Source organism: Lepisosteus oculatus, chromosome 1, assembly GCF_040954835.1.
Source record: "Lepisosteus oculatus isolate fLepOcu1 chromosome 1, fLepOcu1.hap2, whole genome shotgun sequence".
Lineage (NCBI taxonomy): Eukaryota > Metazoa > Chordata > Actinopteri > Semionotiformes > Lepisosteidae > Lepisosteus > Lepisosteus oculatus.
In genome coordinates this window covers 59,286,833-59,307,547 of record NC_090696.1, presented here as the reverse complement: position 1 = coordinate 59,307,547, position 20,715 = coordinate 59,286,833, and the positions used below count along the sequence as shown (strand labels likewise).

The window sequence follows — 20,715 nt, the reverse complement described above, 5'->3', positions numbered from 1 at the left end:
TAACTGCATACTGTACAGTAGGTCTACATTATACACATATTGTTCTGTAAACCTTATTTTGCATAGTTAATGCCATGCAGGTGGATACATTTTTATCTCTGACTGTATGACAATTTGAATTAAAACTTCAGGATTTAGAAATTATTTCCTATATTCTCACGGCTGTGTTATTTAGAATGTCACATTCACAAACAGGCATCCTCGTAATTTCACAAAAGTTGCCACGTACTGTACAATCAGAAAGTAATCACTGATTTCCAGTTCTTGCTATGCAATTATGTAGAGTTCTTAACGTTCGTCTTGCAGAATGTTGTTTCTTTTAATTATTCTTCACTTACTCATATTTACACAGTGTGTTTAATAAGGTGGATAATTACAAAGTATTTTACAACACTGTGCTGTAGGAAAGTTTTGGACTTTAGGTCCAGCACAGAATGTCCACAGCACTGCTGTACTGCAACTTAACTCTATTCAGCTTCACCCTAATCTTTCTCCTTTGCTTCAGCAGGTTCAGCTCCAGCCTCTGGATCCACCAGTTCAGACATCACAACCTGCCCAGAAGACATCAGCTTGTTTTCGATCTTAGTCACCCGCTGCTTCAGCTTCTGCTGAGCTGCCTCATACTCGGCTAATAGTCTGGCAAACTTAGTCTGCAGGGTCTCCAAATTTCCATACATTTTGTTAACTTTCTCCTCCATGTCCTTTGGGTCAGGTCCTAGCTTGGCTATGTCCAGATCGAGCAGCCCATCCTTCATGAGGATTTGTCTTCCTTTCTCTTCAAGCATGGCCTTTGCATCTGGGTACTCAGTGAGGGCTTCCATCAGGTCATCCTTGGAAAGGCAGAACAGATCCGAATATCCAATACTGCGAATATTGGCAGTTCTTCGGTTCCCAGCTTTACTGCCTTTAATGTTCAGGATACTTATTTCCCCAAAGTAGCTGCCATCGCTCAAAACCACAAACTGCGTGATCCCATCATCAGCAACGACAGCCAGCTTGCCTTCCTTGATGATGTACATTTCCCGGCCAATATCCCCCTTTCGGCATATATAGTCGCCTGGGCTGTAGACTTGAGGTCGCAGCTTCAAGACCAGTTCAATCAAAAGTCCTGCCTCACAGTCAGCAAAGATCCGTACCTTTTTCAGAGTGTCCAGGTGGACGTTGATAGCGATCTCAGCTCGCAGTTTGTCTGGGAGATACTTCAGGACTTCTCTTTCATCCACAGCTTTCTTGTTGGTCCACAAGTAGTCAAACCACTTTATAACTCTCTTTTCCAGATCCTTGCTGACTTTGCGAAAGTGCATATACTGTTTAATAGCATCAATCCTTGCCTGGAAATCTGCCCTGGCAGCATTCATATTGGAGATCATTGAGCCGACGTTACCGACAATGGTAGCGAAAATCAACACGCCAACCAGGAAATCGATGACAACAAAGAAGTATTCAGAGTCTTGGACTGGAGGAGGGGTCTCACCAATGGTGGTCAGTGTTAGTGTAGACCAGTAAAGGCTGTACGCATATTTCCTGACAAGTCGTCCAAACTCTGGATCGGAAACATTAGGGTAGACCCATGTGTCTGCCCCAAAACCAATCGCTTTAGAGAAGGAGAAGTAAAGGCAAGCATTCCAGTGAATGATGATTACGATGTACATGACAAGGTTGGAGATTCGAAAAATGTTGGGATAGTTGGTCCTTGTTTCTGTTCTCTGAAAGAATTCAAACATTCGGCCCACTCTGAACAACTTATTGAGTCGGATCTCAGGGTAGTTGAGTCCCATTTTGAAGTACATGACATCGGTTGGTATCATAGACAGCAGGTCTATTTTAAACTGAGTAGTGTCCATGTATCGTTCCCTCAGTTTCTTTTCATCCCTCACTAGCAATCCTTGCTCCAGGTAGCCTATGATAAAACACAAAAATGCAGGAAAAAGAAATAACTATAAGTTCATTGAGAACTCATACCTTTTCTACGTTAAGAGAAGCACTATTACATAATTTATGTGAGAGCTATCAGAAAGCGGTGATTCCATAGATCCAAAAAAAGACAAATGTGACAAAGGAGAAATCTGAAAAAAATACACACTTCTTATTTGTTCTTCACATTGTTTTTACTTATGTTAACAAATATTTAAATGATTGTTAATCTTGCAAGGTTAAAGAAAGATGTCTTAATCACTTTTTTCACATTCAGCTCAAAAGACAGGAGAGGATCAAGTGTGACTCCCAGATTCTAGACTATGGCTGACAAATGAATAGGGAAGACATCTACTGTACTATTACTGTGACAGCTTAGCATTGCTGCCCACCAGTAAAATTTCTGTTTTTTGTCACTCTTTAGCTTCAGGAAATTTGATGACAACTAGAGTTTGATGTCATGCCAACAAGAGATAAGTGACAGAGGGGAAAGACCAGAGGGGAAGATGTTTTAACATAAATCTGAGTATTCTCTGCATGACAGTGAACCTGTAGACCATATTTTCTCATAATTTGGCCAAGAGTTAGCATATACATAGGGCCCAAAACTGAACCCTGAGGCATACCGTGATTGGGGGATTTACAGTGCCTTGCGAAAGTATTCGGCCCCCTTGAACTTTTCAACCTTTTGCCACATTTCAGGCTTCAAACATAAAGATATACATTTTTTATTTTATGTGAAGAATCACCAACAAGTGGGACACAATTGTGAAGTGGAACGAAATCTATTGGATTTTTGAAACTTTTTTAACTAATAAAAAAATGAAAAGTGGGGCGTGCAAAATTATTCGGCCCCTTTACTTTCAGTGCAGCAAACTCACTCCAGAAGTTCAGCGAGGATCTCTGAATGATCCAATGTTGTCCTAAATGACTGATGGTGATAAATAGAATCCACCTGTGTGTAATCAAGTCTCTGTATAAATGCACCTGCTCTGTGATAGTCTCAAGGTTCTGTTGAAAGTGCAGAGAGCATCATGAAGACCAAGGAACACACCAGGCAGGTCCGTAATACTGTTGTGGAGAAGTTTAAAGCCGGATTTGGATACAAAAAGATTTCCCAAGCTTCAAACATCCCAAGGAGCACTGTGCAAGCGATCATCTTGAAATGGAAGGAGTATCAGACCACTGCAAATCTACCAAGATCTGGCCGTCCCTCTAAACTTTCAGCTCAGACAAGGAGAAGACTGATCAGAGATGCAGCCAAGAGGCCCATGATCACTCTGGATGAACTGCAGAGAACTACAGCTGAGGTGGGAGAGTCTGTCCATAGGACAACAATCAGTCTTACACTGCACAAATCTGGCCTTTATGGAAGAGTGGCAAGAAGAAAGCCATTTCTCAAAGATATCCATAAAAAGTCTCGTCTAAAGTTTGCCACAAGCCACCTGGGAGACACCCCAAACATGTGGAAGAAGGTGCTCTGGTCAGATGAAACCAAAATCGAACTTTTTGGCCACAATGCAAAACGATATGTTTGGCGTAAAAGCAACACAGCTCATCACCCTCAACACACCATCCCCACTGTCAAACATGGTGGTGGCAGCATCATGGTTTGGGCCTGCTTTTCTTCAGCAGGGACAGGGAAGATGGTTAAAATTGAGGGGAAGATGGATGCAGCCAAATACAGGACCATTCTGGAAGAAAACCTGTTGGAGTCTGCAAAAGACCTGAAACTGGGACGGAGATTTATCTTCCAACAAGACAATGATCCCAAACATACAGCAAAATCTACAAAGGAATGGTTCACAAATAAACGTATCCAGGTGTTTGAATGGCCAAGTCAAAGTCCAGACCTGAATCCAATCGAGAATCTGTGGAAAGAGCTGAAAACTGCTGTTCACAAACGCTCTCCATCCAACCTCACTGAGCTCGAGCTGTTTTGCAAGGAAGAATGGGCAAGAATTTCAGTCTCTCGATGTGCAAAACTGATAGAGACATACCCCAAGCGACTTGCAGCTGTAATCGCAGCAAAAGGTGGCTCTACAAAGTATTAACGCAAGGGGGCCGAATAATTTTGCACGCCCCACTTTTCATTTTTTTATTAGTTAAAAAAGTTTCAAAAATCCAATAGATTTCGTTCCACTTCACAATTGTGTCCCACTTGTTGGTGATTCTTCACATAAAATAAAAAATGTATATCTTTATGTTTGAAGCCTGAAATGTGGCAAAAGGTTGAAAAGTTCAAGGGGGCCGAATACTTTCGCAAGGCACTGTAGGAGGACCAACAGAGATAAAATGCTGCCTGTAAGTCAGATAAGAGCAAAACCAGGTAAAGACCACTGATAAACAAGAATGTGTGCAAGCAACTGAGCAACACTAAATGATGATCGAAGAGCAAAAGGATACTTATTGCCTACTTATACTTATATACTTATAACTTTTTTGCATTCTTTGTAGTGCCTTGGGATATTTTTAATGAAAGGTGCAATGAGAAATAATTCTATAATTTCTCAAATTGGTGTTAAATTGTGTTGGTTAAATTGGTGTTTTGGTGGAGTCCTGGAGTGTTGGTTTGCAGAAAAAGATGGGTGAATAATGCACTAGTAGTCCAGTCTGTTCTGTGGAAACTTTATTCAATACTGAATATACTGAAACTTTATTCAAAACCCACTGAAAACCATTTCAAGAATAAGTATGATTCTCTTACCTGTCCGTGTCCTGAATAACATGTCGGCTAGGTATATCAAGTCTGACACATAGTCTACAATGAACCACGTGATCAGGTAGTCATGTTGGAGCTCTTCAAAACAGGCTCTGTTTTAAAAATAAAAAGCCATCACCTTTGAGTAGTACACTATGTAAATAAAACAATATAACAAGCAATTGGCAACCTGTGCAATATTATTTTATGGGGTTGTGCAGCAGCCTATAGCTTATAAAAAATAAATATATTTTTATATCCTTTGTAGATCCGAATGTAGTGAAAACATTGATGTAACCTTGAATATACACAGGGTCTCTGGGAAAACAAATCACATTTGGAAATTAGGCCCTATCTATGTGAACTGACAGTGTACAGATTGATTAAATGTAAAAAAATATATATTGCAGCACTTAAATGTGCTGACAGGGGCTCTGAAGAATAAAAAGGTCAAATCTTTTATCAGAATTGGAATTGCCTCTTTGATTCACAATTTTTGGTCTACTAAGTTGTAGACTCTTTCCCACTGCTCCAGGACCCCAGACTTCTGAACAGGGTCCGATAGGTCAGTGACTTGTCTTCTAGTTTATTGAACTCCTTTTTTTGTATTAGTGAGGCCTAGAACAGTAAGATGCATTCCAGTTTTCAGAAGGCTAGACCTGTGTGTTACTATTACATTGTACATTTTATAGAACTGCAAAGCCCTCCAAATACAAAACAATGTTTGTAATGGGTCTCTGTCTTTACCAAATACACTGTACCTGTTCCAGGCTGTGAAGGTCACAAAAAGGGGTAGCTAAGATGCTGTGCTAAATTAAGTCATTTAAGATAAGGTATACAAGTCAGATAAGATCACTTCATTAGCCAATTTCTTGCATTAGGAATTTTTCATTTCACATATCCCAGCTTGCTCTCCATGAGACACACAAGCTGGGAGAGAGAAGCTTGGGGTCAGAGTGCAGGGTCAGCCATTTATACAGAATCAGACTAGACTGGACCCAGGTGGGTTCAAACCCACTCCAAACAGGGAGGCACGAGTGGGGCTCCAGCCTGCTCTAAGATCACATTACCTGGAGTCTGGTTCTTACTAGTGGCAACACTGACTTTGCCGCATGTGCCACCTGGCCGGTAAATCACAACTCTTGCCATTTAGAGAACACTGATTCTCTATTGAACCCTGAAACAATGCTCTCTAAATGACAAGACATCCCAAACTAGGAGTACACTAAGAATTCTGCTGATGTCTCTAAGCAGCAACACATTTCAAGAGTGCATTCCCAAATGGAAAAAAGTACCATTTCACCATTACATTTTCCGTTACCTTGCAATGATCATGGTCCAGTTATACATAACAGGCATCGTGATGACAAACAGCCAGTTGTAGTACATGTTTCCCGCTGGGTCAATGATATAAAGTTCCTTCTTTGGTCTGCAAAGTGAATATAATTTTTTTTTAATCAACATTTTAATGTAAATAAATATTGTAATCAAAGATATGACTTGATATGACATATGCCGCTGCTCCTAGACAAGTTCCACAGACATTAAAATAAATTAGTCACCAGCCATGAGCAGTAGCTGATGAGAAGGGTTGTTGCTTATAAACAGTGTAATGCATTCTACAGATATACAGTAACTGCTGGAAAATGCCAACAACTCCAGTTATTGTTGAACCTGCTGTTTTTAATGCAAGGCAATTAAATGCTACATGCATTTTTTATCATCCACTGAACAGACGTTTTTTGTCAATGATTTCCTTTAAAAAACTCACAAACATAACTACTCCAAGAGCAACACTTACTGTTCCTTTTTCTCCTTTTCCTTGTCTTTCTCCTTTTCTTTTTCCTTTTCTGCTTTTTCTTTCTCTTCTTTCGCCTTTTCTTTGTCCTTCTTCTTTTCTTTCTTTTCCTTCTTTTCTTTTTTGCTGTGGAATAATCCATGAGAAGGGCAAATCATTCCAGGGAAATAATTAAAAAGCTAACAATAACAACTCCATCAGAACAAACATTTTTTCCAGATATTTCTTACGCTTTTTTCTCCTTTTTCTCTTTTTTCTTTTTCTTCTTGTCCTCCCTAAGAAAGAAATAAACAACACAGTTAACAATTTGAAGCCAAGTAACTGTAACACCCTCTGGGTACTTTGAGAAAGAATAATATTTTAAAATTTCCCTTAAACTGAAACAAATGAATGTGTTACCTTACCCCAAGATGGATATTGCTGCACACCCATAAAAATTGGCAAATTGATCAAATATTGCTGACAATGATCAGACATAATGAACAGCCAATCAATGTTACCAATTTTTTAATGTAAGCTACTACACATTAGATCTAATACATGATTTCAATAGCTAAATCAGCATTGTATCATATTCAGATTTAAAAAGGTGCTAATGCTTAATTTAAAAGTTAGTGTTTTTATTAAAATCCCATTCTATCCCAAAGTGTCACATACAGTAGATATGGAGATAGGCTTTCCACTTTACCATTTAGGATAGCTTTGTGGAGTGAAGGGACATTGTTTACTAATGAACATTTTTTACTTTTTCAAACATTGAATTCTGTAGTTCTCAGGTGATACTGGCCTCACAGTGGAATCTCTAATTGCCTTCATAGCCAGCTGTTCAGTTTGGAGTGACAGCTTGATCTAAGCAGTGTCTGGGTGATGGAATACACTCTTTGAACATCTTTATTTACTCTGTGAATGTGACATTGAGAGTCTTTGAAATGTTTATATCCTTCTCCTGATCTGTGCCCTTCTACAAGTTTTGTCTTAAGTTCTTCTGAAAGCTGCTTGGTCTTCATTCAATACCTGACTGAAGGACCTTACAGGGACTGGTATATTTATTGCGAAACAACATTGACCATTATTTAATACATCAAAATGCTTTTCAATTGATCTAATTTATTTTGTCATAACAAAGGGGGTGAATACTTACACAATATTTTTGTTTGTTCTTTCCTGACAATTTAATGTATTTCGCCACTAAAAGTGTTTCAACATTCAACATTTCAACATTCAAATTTTGATTAAAAGTATTTAATATCTCATATGACAGATGGCACCAACTGCTGCACAGTGCAAGAAATTCAAGTGCAGAGGAAAGAGAGCCACCACTATATCCACTAATACTATTAACAGTATAACAGCCACCTGTCCCACTCCACACAGATACTGACCAGGTCAAGTCTTGTTTGACTCCTGAGGTCTGATAAAGTCAGGCTAGAAGGTGCTAAAGCTGTTGCCATATACTTTGAATTAAAATATGTTCAATACATCTTTAAATTGTTTGAACAAAGTTGAAATTCTCTATATTCTGTTACAGTCATCATCAGAATAATTTGTTATAATTTCAAAACTCATGCTGATGCTCAATGAATAAAATGATAAGTTAAGTTGCAGGCCAGAAATAAGACTAAACTATTTTTAAGTGTGCCATGTGACATTCACAATCCAGAGAAGGCAATTTTCAGAAGCATCCTCCTCACTACAGACACAGTTATAGTATTTTTCATGTGAATATAATCTCTTTGAAAAGAAGAATTCCATCCTTACTCTTCATTGTTGTTGCTGTTGTTGACATTAAAGAGTGCCTGTGGACCAGATGGAGATTCGTCCCTGTAAAACAATGATAATGCATAGATGCATGTATAAAAAAATATACAACCACAGATACATATTTCATTCCAAATTAAGAAAATGTTGATGTAAAGAGTGGATTTTAGAAATGACTTTTCTTACAACAATTGTACCACTCTGCATCCTATGTTGTCTGTGACAGTAAAGGAAAAATGGTAATAAGTTGTGTTTTCCAGAATTGATTATTTAAAGGCCTATTTGCAGAAATCTCTAAAAGTACTTGAAAAAAGTTACATTTTGTTCAGAATTTTGTAGCTAGAATCCTGTAAAGGTAGTGTGCAAGTGATAACTTCACTCCTGTCTTGTAGTGTTTGCATTGGCTTCCTGTCAGGTTTTAAATTAATTTTAAAACCCTTCTGTTTATGTTCAAGTCTCTACATGCTGTGCTATTATATACCTAATCAATATCTTATCTGCTTAATTCTCCTCAATGTCATCTTCACTCAGCTGATTCTCACTGTTCATCTACACTCTGCTAGTGATGGAGTTTATTTTTTTCTTATGTCCCAAAGCTCACCTTCATTTGGTGCTTATAAATCTATCAAAATCTTTCTATTTTTTTAAAAGGCTCTTTCGTGATTGTTTTGTCTCCTGTGTCTGGTTTAGTTTTTCTTTCGTAATTTTCTTGGGAAAAGCCAATGTACAGAGAGACCGCAGTACGAGTCAACCCACCAAAGGACCTAACAGAATTGTTTTTGCCAGGTGTGTTAGTTAATTATACTATTGGTCAAGGCCTTGACAACACATTTTGACATGGGGGTAATTAATTGATAATGTACAAGAAAGAACTTGCATGATGTTAATGGAAGTTGGGTTGGAAATAGCTTGGGACAACTGCTTTGAGTCTCACAGTAAAACAGATCCACTGCTAACAATAGATCTTGTCAGTTAGTGATTGTGCCTCTTAATACAACATGCTATTTCCTGTTTGTCAATTACTTTTCAATTCATAGGCACACATAACAAATTGAATATATAACATCTATTCATGTATGTATAATTTCCTATATACAGTATGTATTATATTAAAATATATTTTAGAACACTCCAATTCTGAGGAGAAATCAGTCTAGTATTTTTCTCATGTGCTTGACTTTTCATCTCAAACTAAATCCAGGACATAGGTACACTGAGTCTTAATAAACCCAAACACAAACAGAAAAGATACAACATTAATGCCGACCTCCTATCATTATTTATTCATTAGGATAGATGATCAAATGAAAATGATCAAATGATATTGAACGAAATAGGACACATTGTTAAAATGATTTCTCCTTACTTTGACTCTCCACTCTCCATCCTCTCCACATCTTCATCCATATCCTGCAGAACTATCCGTGGGGGCACTATATGGGTGCGATGAGTGTCAATTACAGACGCCATTGACGTGTCTTTGTCAGGCTTCCTTTGGAAGTGAAGATATAGCATACAAAGGTGTTAGAAACTCAGAGCTCTTGAATTATTGAGAATATTTTTAAACACAGTTTAGTTTCACAAATGTTCTTGAATAATTCTTGTTTGCATTTCAAATTACCTTATCACATTTCTATGGAATGTATGAGCACATTTAAGAAGGTCAAAACCTTCACCTTATTAAAACCTTTACCACTAAAAGCAAAGAATCAGTTTATTTCCACAGCACTTCCAAATCTGAGGTATGAGGTACAGTATGTGCATCAAACCCTCTGTCGTGCACATTATACCACAATAGATCAAGAAGGATCTAAGAATTAACTTTAATAGAGCAGTTAAGGCTTTTTAATAATTCCTGATTAATTCGGTACTGTTTTATACATGTATTATTATGACTCACAACTGCTTGCCTTAATATGGCAAGTCTATGTACAAACAAATGTTTTATCTTTGTCAGGTTAGGCTCTGAAAAGATTTTTCCTTATTCACACTTCAGTAAAATATTACTATTATTCATACATTTTTATACTTCAGTAAAATATTACCATTATTTATAATTTTCCAGTAATATACATTCGTCTCAATGTGGTGAAACAGAAAAATTATATGCATGGCCTCTGTTACAGTTTTTTCCACTCTACTACTCTCTTTGAACTGGAATACAAGGGAGTATGAAAAGGAAGGCTTTATAAAAATGTGTTATTATAGATCACAAAATATTTTTAAATAAAATTCTAATAGGCTGTACAGTTTTTCATTTTTTATTGTTATTGTTGTTGTTTAACACTAATGCCCATTGAAAGTCCTCACATCCTTCCCAAAGTACCATACTATGTGACCCAACAGCCTTATTTTACCTTTACCACACAACCTCCAAGTGAAAAAGAAATACTCAAACATTTTGTAAAGCAACTATGAAAGAAAACCTAGAAAAAGTATTCATTTTTCTGTCATTGTATTTATTAGTTTTATTTCTTAATTTGTTTAATGGCAAAGTGCTTTCAGCTGTCTTGACATAAACAGTGCTGTATAAAATAAAATTATTATTATTCATATAAATTTGAATTAAGATCGAAATGAGTAAGCTGCAGTCTTTCTTGAGAGGTGGTAGGAGCTGCGCATTTGTAATTTGAGTGAATAGAGCAATATATTATGTGTTACTACAAAGCACAACAGTCATTTTAAAAGCAAATCTAGAGTACTAACAAAATTCGGAAAAGTGCCCTGAATATTTCCCGAATTATGAGAAGAAAAGAAAGAACAATTACTATCATCACTACGAAACTCCCAAGACACAACAACAACATTGCTGTCCTGAGCAAAATGAGACAAAAGAGGATTGAGGATCCACATTCTTCTGAAAAGGAAAAACTACCAAGGAAAGACACTCGGTCGCAATGGTTTTAGCCATGCTATTGTAAAAGCGCGACAGGTTCAGACAAGAAGGTATTCTTGGTTTAACCCACATTCCCCAGAAGGCAATATGAAATCAACTTCCAACCACAGTCACCTGATGAACTGATGGAAAAGAATTGGTCAGCAGACATTTTAAACCAGGAAGCTTAAACTTAGACTGCACTTATGCTTACACTAAAGCATACACGGCATGGAGTGAAAAAGGAGCAAGCAATTGAACTGATTGACAAATCGATGGATGTGTTTGTTGAGTGTTCTTTTTGAAAAAAGTCTCAAAGACAGATCAAATCAAAATAAAATTAAATCAAATAAAATAAAATCAAAGTTTATCAAATGCACACCAATACAGCGTGCAGCAATAGTTGCTGGCAATGAAATGTCTTGCCACAAAAATCACAATATTCACAAAAACACAAAAATCACAAAATTGAGGTTATGAAAATAAGGTTACATAATAATAGATGTCATAGAAATTGAATAAAACTCAATATGAGTAGAGCTGCTATGTGTCCATGGTGTATGCAATATATACAAGTAGTGCAGTTATGCTGAATACAGTGAAAACTGTGTGTCCATGTAGCCATTACAGGTGCTTTGCTAAAGAAGTGTATTTTTGATGGCAATTAAGCAGCTTAGCTGCCCAGTTGTGTGTAAGAGAGCATCTGAAGAACTTTAGTTCAAATTCAGAAAGAGCTAGGTGTTCCTTAGATAATAGTAAGTGTGAATAAGTGTGAATAAAGCCTAAACACTTTTTTTTGTCATCTCAGTTCAGGTGAAGGTCGCATCGATCCCTGAGTCATGCTGAAGGAGTATTTCATGCCATTAAGAGTAAGATCTAGCTCATGAAAATGACCTTGTCCCGACCAACACCCCAAAGGACGATACAATCGTCCTTAAAGAGTTAAGCACAGTATGATTCTGATTTCTGGGACCAACAAGAAGGAGCAGGGAAGGTCAATTACAGTACAACATCACAGCACTCCAAAGCACCTTCTTCAGAGAAATATCTGGAAACATCCTTAGACAAAGCACTGGCACCTTCTTGATTCAGTTATTGTGAGAGCCTGTGATCAAAAGGAAGTCTGAATTGTAAGGGCTATGTAGGGACTCACCAGTTGCAGGATGGGCCTTCACCTTGATAGTTTTGCCATTAATATCTGACTTGCACCACAACTTATCAAGCAGCCAACTCAATGTGAGAGAAATCAATAACAATTACTTTGCTTCACAAACATCTTAGGAATAATATCCAAGAAAAGATTTCTGTCATGCCCAAAAAACACTGATCACATTAAAAAGAATTAAAAAACATACAGTAAACCCCGTAGTACTGAATGCATTGTCACCCATCACAACCAAGACTGGTCTGATGAGAATGGTGTTGAGATTCAATGTCTGCCTGACCACACAAGGAAAGCTTGCTACATATAGAAGGGTGACATATCATGCCAACAAAACAAGAAAAAATACCAATTGCTCAAGCCAGAATCTTGGAGAAAGATCTGAGACTTTAATAACAGGTAATCACAAGACAAATTCTTCACAATAAATACAACATAAAGTACTTTGTTCAGAATATAAGGACCACTTAAATAATTAATAAAAAATATTTTTTAATATAGTCATTAAAACCAGATTGAAGAAGCACTTTAAGACTGTGTAATTAATTAATTATGTTCTATAAAGGCCATAACCAAAACCATCTTCCACCAGCCTAAAAGAAATTCACTCTCTGCCCCCCTTACCATCAAATTAGAGTGGTGGGCCATGAAGAAGACTATGAACAATAACAATAAATAAATGGAAATCTTCAGTACATTCTAATTTTGCAGAAGCCTACCAAGGGTTTTGGACCCTCATTTCATATCTAGAAAACCTAGGCACTCCATCAGCATACTTCAGGAAATTCAGATGACCCAATGCAGCCATTATTGCAAACCTCTTGTAGATAACATGTCACTAACCTCCTTGAGAAACACCAACACTGATGCTCATGGAAGGTCCTCTGCATTAAGTGGGAAGACTACTGAGCTAACACCTGTTCATTAAAGCCAATGAACCCAAAATCGAGGCAATGGTCCTTATGTACCACTTTCACTGGACTGGACATAGTATAGTATGCAGATACCTGATTCAATTTATTCTACTCCCAGATCAGTCAGTCAGACCCACTGTGGTAAAAAAATAATTACATGAGGGATAAATGTATGCTTTAAAAAAATGTGGACATCATGATCTGTGTGGGACAAATCAAATCACCTCAATGACATTCCAGGCTCACTTTAGAAGAAAAGTCCCCATTCTCAAAGTCAAGAATCAAGTGTATAGGAAAGAAAGTGAAAGGAACTTCATCCAGAGGACAACCCACCTGTGTAAAAACATTTGCAATTCCTGCACGTGTGTGTCTGTGCTCTAGATTTGATTTCTGAGCCACATCAAGACCCATAAGGGAGTCATGATAGAGATAATTCTCAAATCAAGGCATCACCTCATGATGAATTGCTTGCAGGAGGCAAAATCTCCTCAAATATCAAACATTTCATGTCATTTGCCAAACCACTTTATACCATACGGTGTCATGGGAAGCGAGAGCCTACCCGGCAAGCAAAGAGTGCAAGGCAGCGTACACCCTGGACAGGGCGCCAGTCCATCACAGGGCAAGTGCAAGCCAATCATACATGGGGACCATTTGGAGGCCATAGTAAAGGCCAAGGGGGGGAATTTGGCCCGGACACCAGGATAACTCCCTATTCTTATCGAGAAATGCCCAGGGCTCTTTAATGACCACTGAGTCAGGACCTCGGTTTATTATCTCATCAGAAAGACGGCGCCCACTACAGTTTAGTGTCCCCGCCACTATACTGGGGCATTAGGACCCACAAAGGGTGGGCACCCCCCGCTGGTCCCACTAACACCGCTTCCAGCAGCAACCATAGCTTCCCAGGTGGGCTCCCATCCAGGTACTGACCAGACTCGACCTTGCTTAGCTGCTGGCCAAATATCAAACATTTCTCCTGGAAATATATTTCTTTAGTTTCTACTATATATAAATGGCTACCACATATCAGATTAAGCTTTCCTCTGCATAGCATTAAAACCGGGACTAGTGTATCTTGTGAATATGTTAAATTAATTTACTTTGTGTTATTTGCTTAATTTCCTATGCTCTGAACTTTGTTAAGTAAAAAACAACTTAAATGTGGCAAGAGTGTCTCTTTAATAAAACATTTTAGGAAAAGACACATTCTGTACAAGAGTTCCCCTGATTTGACAGTGTATTCTATATTTATCAGTCTGCCCCTTAGCATATAATTAATTGTTAAACTGGTAATGATGCAAAGCACAAAGAATTAGCAGGGAACCAGACTTGCATTTGATTAACAACTGGTAAACTAAGTTCTGGATGAGAAAACGTGGATACTATAGGGGTGGCACAGCAGCATTGCATCATTACTACATGCATCGTCCCACATTGCACTGCCTCTCTGTATTACAGAACTCCAGGTTTCTGTGGGCTAGGTTTAAGGCAGTAGGAAAAATCCAAACACCTTAACAGAGGCCACATAGAATGTCATAATAAAATTCATAATCCTGTGACTAAGAGACACAGCAGGTTAATGTTCATAACAATGCATGAGAGCAGAGTCGTCTCTTGTGTAAGGATTAGGATTAGAATTCTGTTACTGTTACTGTTGGGTCACAAATACATATACTGCATGTACCACATGACGACATGTAGGTTAAGTTTGGTTGGCTACTATAAATTGTCCATTTTTTGGTTTCAAGGCATTTTTGTGATATTTGTTCCCAGTATAACCAGTACTGGTTATGAAACAATAGAGAAATACATCAAGATGGGCTTGATGGGACAAATGGCCTTTCTGCTGTTGTTTGGGTAAATGGATACAAATGATTATCGCTGTTACTATAATGTGGTCATGTACAGTAGTTTCCAAGAAGTTGATTTGCTGACCACATGAGGCTGCACTAAAATAATTTTTTACCAAAAATGGTGCAAGTTGTGCCTTGTGAGTTTGCCATTCGCATGTAACAGTGTTGTAAGGGATTTTTTTCTTTTCATTCTCCTCCTTGAACGTGTTAGCGGCATATCTTGACAATCAAAAGTTTTTATCCTGGTTTTTGGCTTTCATGACCCGAGTCCACAAGTGACAACGACAGAGAGAATGAAAGGTGCACCCTACCTCCGGACAGATAATACCAAATCCTATTATTGTAAGTTAGGCTAACCCTAAATATTCCAGTCCATTAAGCACATTTTTTCATCCGATTAACCTAGCTTTATTGAAGCAACTGTACACTATGTACATTTCAAAATAATAAAATTGAGAAAATTCAGTTTAATCTGTTTGAAAGACATTATTATGTATTAAATGATATCATAACCGAGACATACAGTACAGTACAGTATATGGTTACTTTCAAAATATGCCATAGTCTTACACTGAGTATCATGCAGTTGTAGATACTGTACTGTATGGTGAAGCTGACCTGTAAAAGGGATTGCATAAAAACACATTATTTGTAAAAACTCAGAAATGTTTGAAATACTTTAAAATTAAGAAAATAGTCAGGTTAATTTATTTTTAGTTATATTTAAGCAAACACTTTTACATGTGTTTTTTGTATCGAGGAAGATATCAATATCAGATGTAATTATAGTATTGTATTATTATACACACCAACATATTTTTAAAATACAGGTATGTGTGAATTTCTTTTAAATACATTATTTTCTACTTGTATACTGCATATTGAGTTACACAGAGACAAGACTATCAATATAAACAAGCACATTTAGATTAGACTCAAACCAATGTTATGATTAACCCAGATGGAACAGAGGTAGAGATGTATTTAGTGCATTTTAAAATTGCATCTAATTCTAAACATACTATATACAGTATAATATATATTACATTATATTTTAATTCAGCACACATTGACATTTCATTAAAAATATATATTAATAGGTACTATATTAATGTAATCATCTGTAGGAGGAGCTGGACTAATAAAAGTAGTTATATTTTAAATATTTTGATATACTGTATATCAACATCTGCCTATTTGACTAAGAACTTTGTAGGATCTGTTTCAAACATAACCTCCAGGCTACTATAGAGATGTCCCTGTTTTACCTTATAGGAATTCCTAGCACAGTCCGAAAATGGTGTTCTAGCAATAATGCATGTCTAATGATTAAAAACTTCTATTAGCTTAAGTTGCTTCATGTAATTTAAAAAGTCTCAAGATGCTTGGTTGATCCATGTATCTTTTGAAACTTCTTAAAACTGCTTCTTCATAACTTCATGTTCACTGTGAGGACAGATGTGTTACCAGGTGTGAGTCACCAGTCATTTTATTAGTCTACCACATGGCACTTGATTTAGGTTTTGGCATCTGTTACAGGTTATGTCTGCTTAAATCTTATTAGGTCTCTATTGGGACTTCACAAGTACATATCAAAGCATTATCTATCTAGAGTTGACAGAATTTGCCATCTTAGAAACAAAATATCCTTGACAATTCAAATCCCTCATAATGTAAAGCAGAAAAAGTTATGTTACAAATGTATTTAAACTGAAGGCCTTTATTAATATTATACATCATTGTACTCAAGGAATATAGTGGTTAAGAATATAGTGTACAATTGGTATTGGAGAGATTAATTGCACCAAAATAATGAATTCAGGATTAGAAAAAGCTGCTAGGAGTCGAAATAGCCAGCATTAAATTATTGATGTCTATTTCTTTACAGCAAGGATCTAAAGATATAATGGTATTCTGAAATTAAATTTTTAAAGTGAACATATATACACTTGATGGATTACAGAAAGAAAGTAAATGGATCCTCAATATTACAGTACCAACATAAAACACTAAAACAGATTAACAGAAATTAAATTATTCTGAAGCTTAATAAGAGCATGATACTGAAAAAAAAATTATAACCTTAAAACAATCCTAGATATCATCGCCAGAACTGGACCATATTTAAAACTACCACATCTCTATTACTTTTCCAAAGGAAACTATTTCAACTACAGCATGTAGCAAGTCACAGACTTCAGGTACTTGTGAATGGCTTTACTTCTTACCACTGAGTGAAATGAGTACATCTAATTTACATTTACAAAACAAAATTTCAGACTGCAACAAGACTTACCATTGTAAGCCTGGCTCAAATAACCGTAGATGTAAAAGTCTGTTTACATTTAAAAAAGAGAAGAGCCATCAAATAATGTACAGGTAAAATCAATTGAAAGAACACACTGATAAAGGTCCACTCACCTAATGCTAGTTGTCAGCAAATCAAACTGCTCCTTTTTTATTTTACGGAATCCTACATGTCACAATAATTCCTCGCAGGCAAAGGCAACTAGAATCAGATGTCATTCTCCCATGTGGTCAAAAGGCCATCCGTATCACGAGGCATGCAATTGCCCCCTCAAACAAAATCATCAATTTTGTCTTTAATTATTATTGGATAGAATTAATATTATTGAAGGGCTGCAGCATGGCTCTGCCTGTCTCGTCAAGGATTGACCCTGTGCAGGATTTGCGGATTTGGGAGATAGATGAAAATGACAAGAGCAAAGTCACCATTATCCCCCACCTGAGTGGAAGCTCATAAATATGAATGAGCTACACTGCTGTGGCACACAGAAGAAGAAACAATTGGTAGTGTGTTATTTTGTGAAGCAATTTGCACTGCATCCTCTCTGGGCAACATACAGTATAAGTTTGCTTTTAATACAACAGCGCTGCCTAACACAATAATGTTAACGCATCAATAGCAATAAAATAATTGCAAGAAATGTACATTACAGCCTTGCATTGTCTGATGGACAATTTTTTTTTGTTTAAAGTTTTATAATTGCTTAAATCTGAAAAGCTTATGCAAAGTACAAAAATAACAGTGTGATTCTTTTAAAGATCAGGGTATACAATCTGAATACAGTACTAATACTTTAACAAAAATGCAGGTTTAAGTGTCTTTTATGAAACTCTTTCTTCTTGATTTTTTAAAGTGTGTTGAATTGAATATTACTTTCATAACATTCGACTGTTTAACAGTTTTAAGAATAACATGGTTGCTATTCTCATAAACTGAACATCACGATATATAAAGAACTTTGTTACTGGTCTTACATTTTTAACAGGTTGTAGCACTTTGGTGCAACTTTATGTGCATGCTCTTTATATATTAAGATATAGCAAATTTCATTTCAGTGTGTTTAATGAGTCATGCGAGCTGTTGACAATCTATACCAAATAGATTAGGAAAATTTAATTCATACTGTATCACATATGCCAGAAATTGAACAAATTACACACTTATTTTGAATTTATACATTATTGATACCATACATCATTGGCTTCCTATTGACACACAAAAAAAATCAAAGCACCCAGTTTCACAGTCGCTACCCACACAAACTACTGTACTGTATATTCAACACAAGAATATTGAAACTATAAAGTACTTTAGCTTTGATAAGAACAGTGCCAGTACAGCAGTATCTCTTATAGAGCTTGTGAAAACTGGGTTGGGTGCTACGTTTTAAACTTACCGCAGTGTAATATGACATACCTTTCAAACAGCAAATTGCTATTATTAGTAACAGTAATACAGTAAGAAAATGAACTACTAAACTAACAGCCAAATTATCCAAAACTGGTTTGAAAATTGCTATTTCATTTCATGTAGAACTTCTAGAATAGGATTAATAAATATTCTACTTATAGTAAGAAAAATAAATCACAAAGTAATTATTTTATTTTTACAACTTACTTGGGTTCTTTATGATAATTAAAAAGATTACCAACAGGAGGGATGCGTGTTTATTGCAGGGCCAAGAAGAAAAGGGCAATCTAGGGTAGCCACATTTGGCTGTTATGTCTTTGGAGATGAGCCTACAGGAGGTGAGGCTCCAGAACTTTTATCAGTGTGCTTTGTGCAGTAATTTGCCATTAATTACTACAGGTGTTCTATAGAATCAGACACTCCTGCCCACTCCATCAAACTTGGACCTCCCTATTAATTGGCCTGTTGTACACAATAATCTCAAATGAGGTGACCTTTATTAATATCTAAAAAGGACTTAGCTCCTCTTCTGTCACCTGAGGTGACTCGGACTAGTCTCTAATTAGAGGGGGAGGAAGACTGACAAGTGGGACACATTTGTTATTTTCTGTGGTGTTCTTTCTGGATTTCCACCAGGTTTCCTAATTCATCTGGTTAAATCACCACATTATTTAGAGCTTACACCATGGCAAAAGTAATTCTACTGTTATGTTGTTGATCATTATCAAGTGTTAAACAGCTACTGGGTTGCAATTCCTGACCTAACTATGACAAAATATAGAACAATTTCCATTGACTTTTCCCACATTCTTTTGTTTTGTATTAACTATTGCTAGGAATCTACCAGCGATAAAGGAAATCTTGTTCCTTCAATACTGAACAGTTTGAAGAATTACAGTTACTGTCAACAAAATTCAAAGCGGTAGCTTAGTTTTTCAGTTTATTGAAATTCACCTTGCCCTGACCACTGAATTTTGTTCAGTTTCCTTTCACCCACCTTGGGTACCTTATCTGCATGCTGGGTAACCTTGAATGAGGAGGAGCAGAACAGTGGATTACCCTCAGCAGGCAAGATTTAATTCCTTTTTTGTCATGTCAGCATTTCGCTTTTACTGCCATGTGTGATATCCTTTAATCCTATTAAAGACGAGTTTGTGTTTTGTTAACCCAAACTGATACAGTGCCACAGCTGGTCTGAAGCAATCATGGAGTTAGTCATAAAGTCTTTTCATGTCGCTGTTTCTTAAAACTGGCAATATTAGTCAGCATGCCTTAAGACTTTCTTAAAGCTAAAAGTTAAGTATGAAGAAAGTAATTAGTGACTTTTCAGATTCAGATGGAAAAGGAGACATCAAATCAAATAGCTACTGTAACAACAACACTGAGCAAAACTATTGTTTTTCATAAAAAGGACATTTCCCAACATATTCCCAACATGTACTGTACGTGATATTGATGAACACAAACTCTTTAAGTTACATAGAAAACACTCTTCAGCTTTGTAGAAACCAAGAGATTTGAGCCTGAAGTGTCCGTTCCTCAAGCCAAGCTTTATTGTGTGCATTCAAGGAACAACACATTTGAGGCTTATTATTGTATTGCTCAGAGGGGATATGGCTTTACATAGCTTATATATACTTTTCTCTACACCCTCCCCCTCCTGTCTTTGAGATAGCTTTCTCAAGAAACTCCAGGACTCAGAAAGCACTTAAAATATTCCTTCCTTATCAGGAGTTTAGTATAAACATGCTGTCCCCATCAGGAGTTTAGTACAGAGGATGGGAGCTCAGTACAGGGAAAGAAGAAGTATCTGTGCTAAAGCAAGCGTGAAGGTTAGAGTTTAGCATGTGAATTCAGCAGGAGTTCACAGCTCCTACCACTACAGTATATGGGTACAGAGTAACATATAGATTCTGCTAGCAGACTCCATCAGCTTCCTTTAGAAAGTTTCCTGATTAAGAAATATTCTATTAGTCTGAGACCAAGAGTAAGGATTTTCAACCCAAGAGGAAAAGTAAT

At 36.8% G+C, this 20,715-nt stretch overlaps 1 protein-coding gene across 1 annotated transcript; it reads right to left on the bottom strand.

The window, feature by feature from the left end:
- Positions 1–298: 298 nt before the first annotated feature.
- cnga1b (cyclic nucleotide gated channel subunit alpha 1b) lies at positions 299–17,666 on the bottom strand. The gene is made up of 8 exons (XM_006629845.3): positions 17,400–17,666; positions 9,538–9,663; positions 8,172–8,234; positions 6,644–6,688; positions 6,417–6,539; positions 5,937–6,044; positions 4,622–4,728; positions 299–1,900 (listed from the first exon to the last, which is right to left on the bottom strand). The coding sequence occupies exons 2-8, from the start codon at positions 9,639–9,641 to the stop codon at positions 483–485; spliced, it is 1,968 nt and encodes a 655-aa protein (XP_006629908.1). The 5' UTR covers positions 9,642–9,663; positions 17,400–17,666; the 3' UTR covers positions 299–482.
- Positions 17,667–20,715: the final 3,049 nt, after the last annotated feature.

Bases quoted from the DNA above. Each gene is read 5' to 3' on its own strand.
- cnga1b (XM_006629845.3), bottom strand. From the start codon at position 9,641: ATGGCGTCTGTAATTGACACTCATCGCACCCATATAGTGCCCCCACGG. The intron at 8,235-9,537 runs GTAAGGAGAAAT...ATTGTTTTACAG, and splicing joins ATGGAGAGTGGAGAGTCAAA to GGACGAATCTCCATCTGGTC. The intron at 6,540-6,643 runs GTAAGAAATATC...ATTATTCCACAG, and splicing joins GAGAAAAAGGAGAAAAAAGC to CAAAAAAGAAAAGAAGGAAA.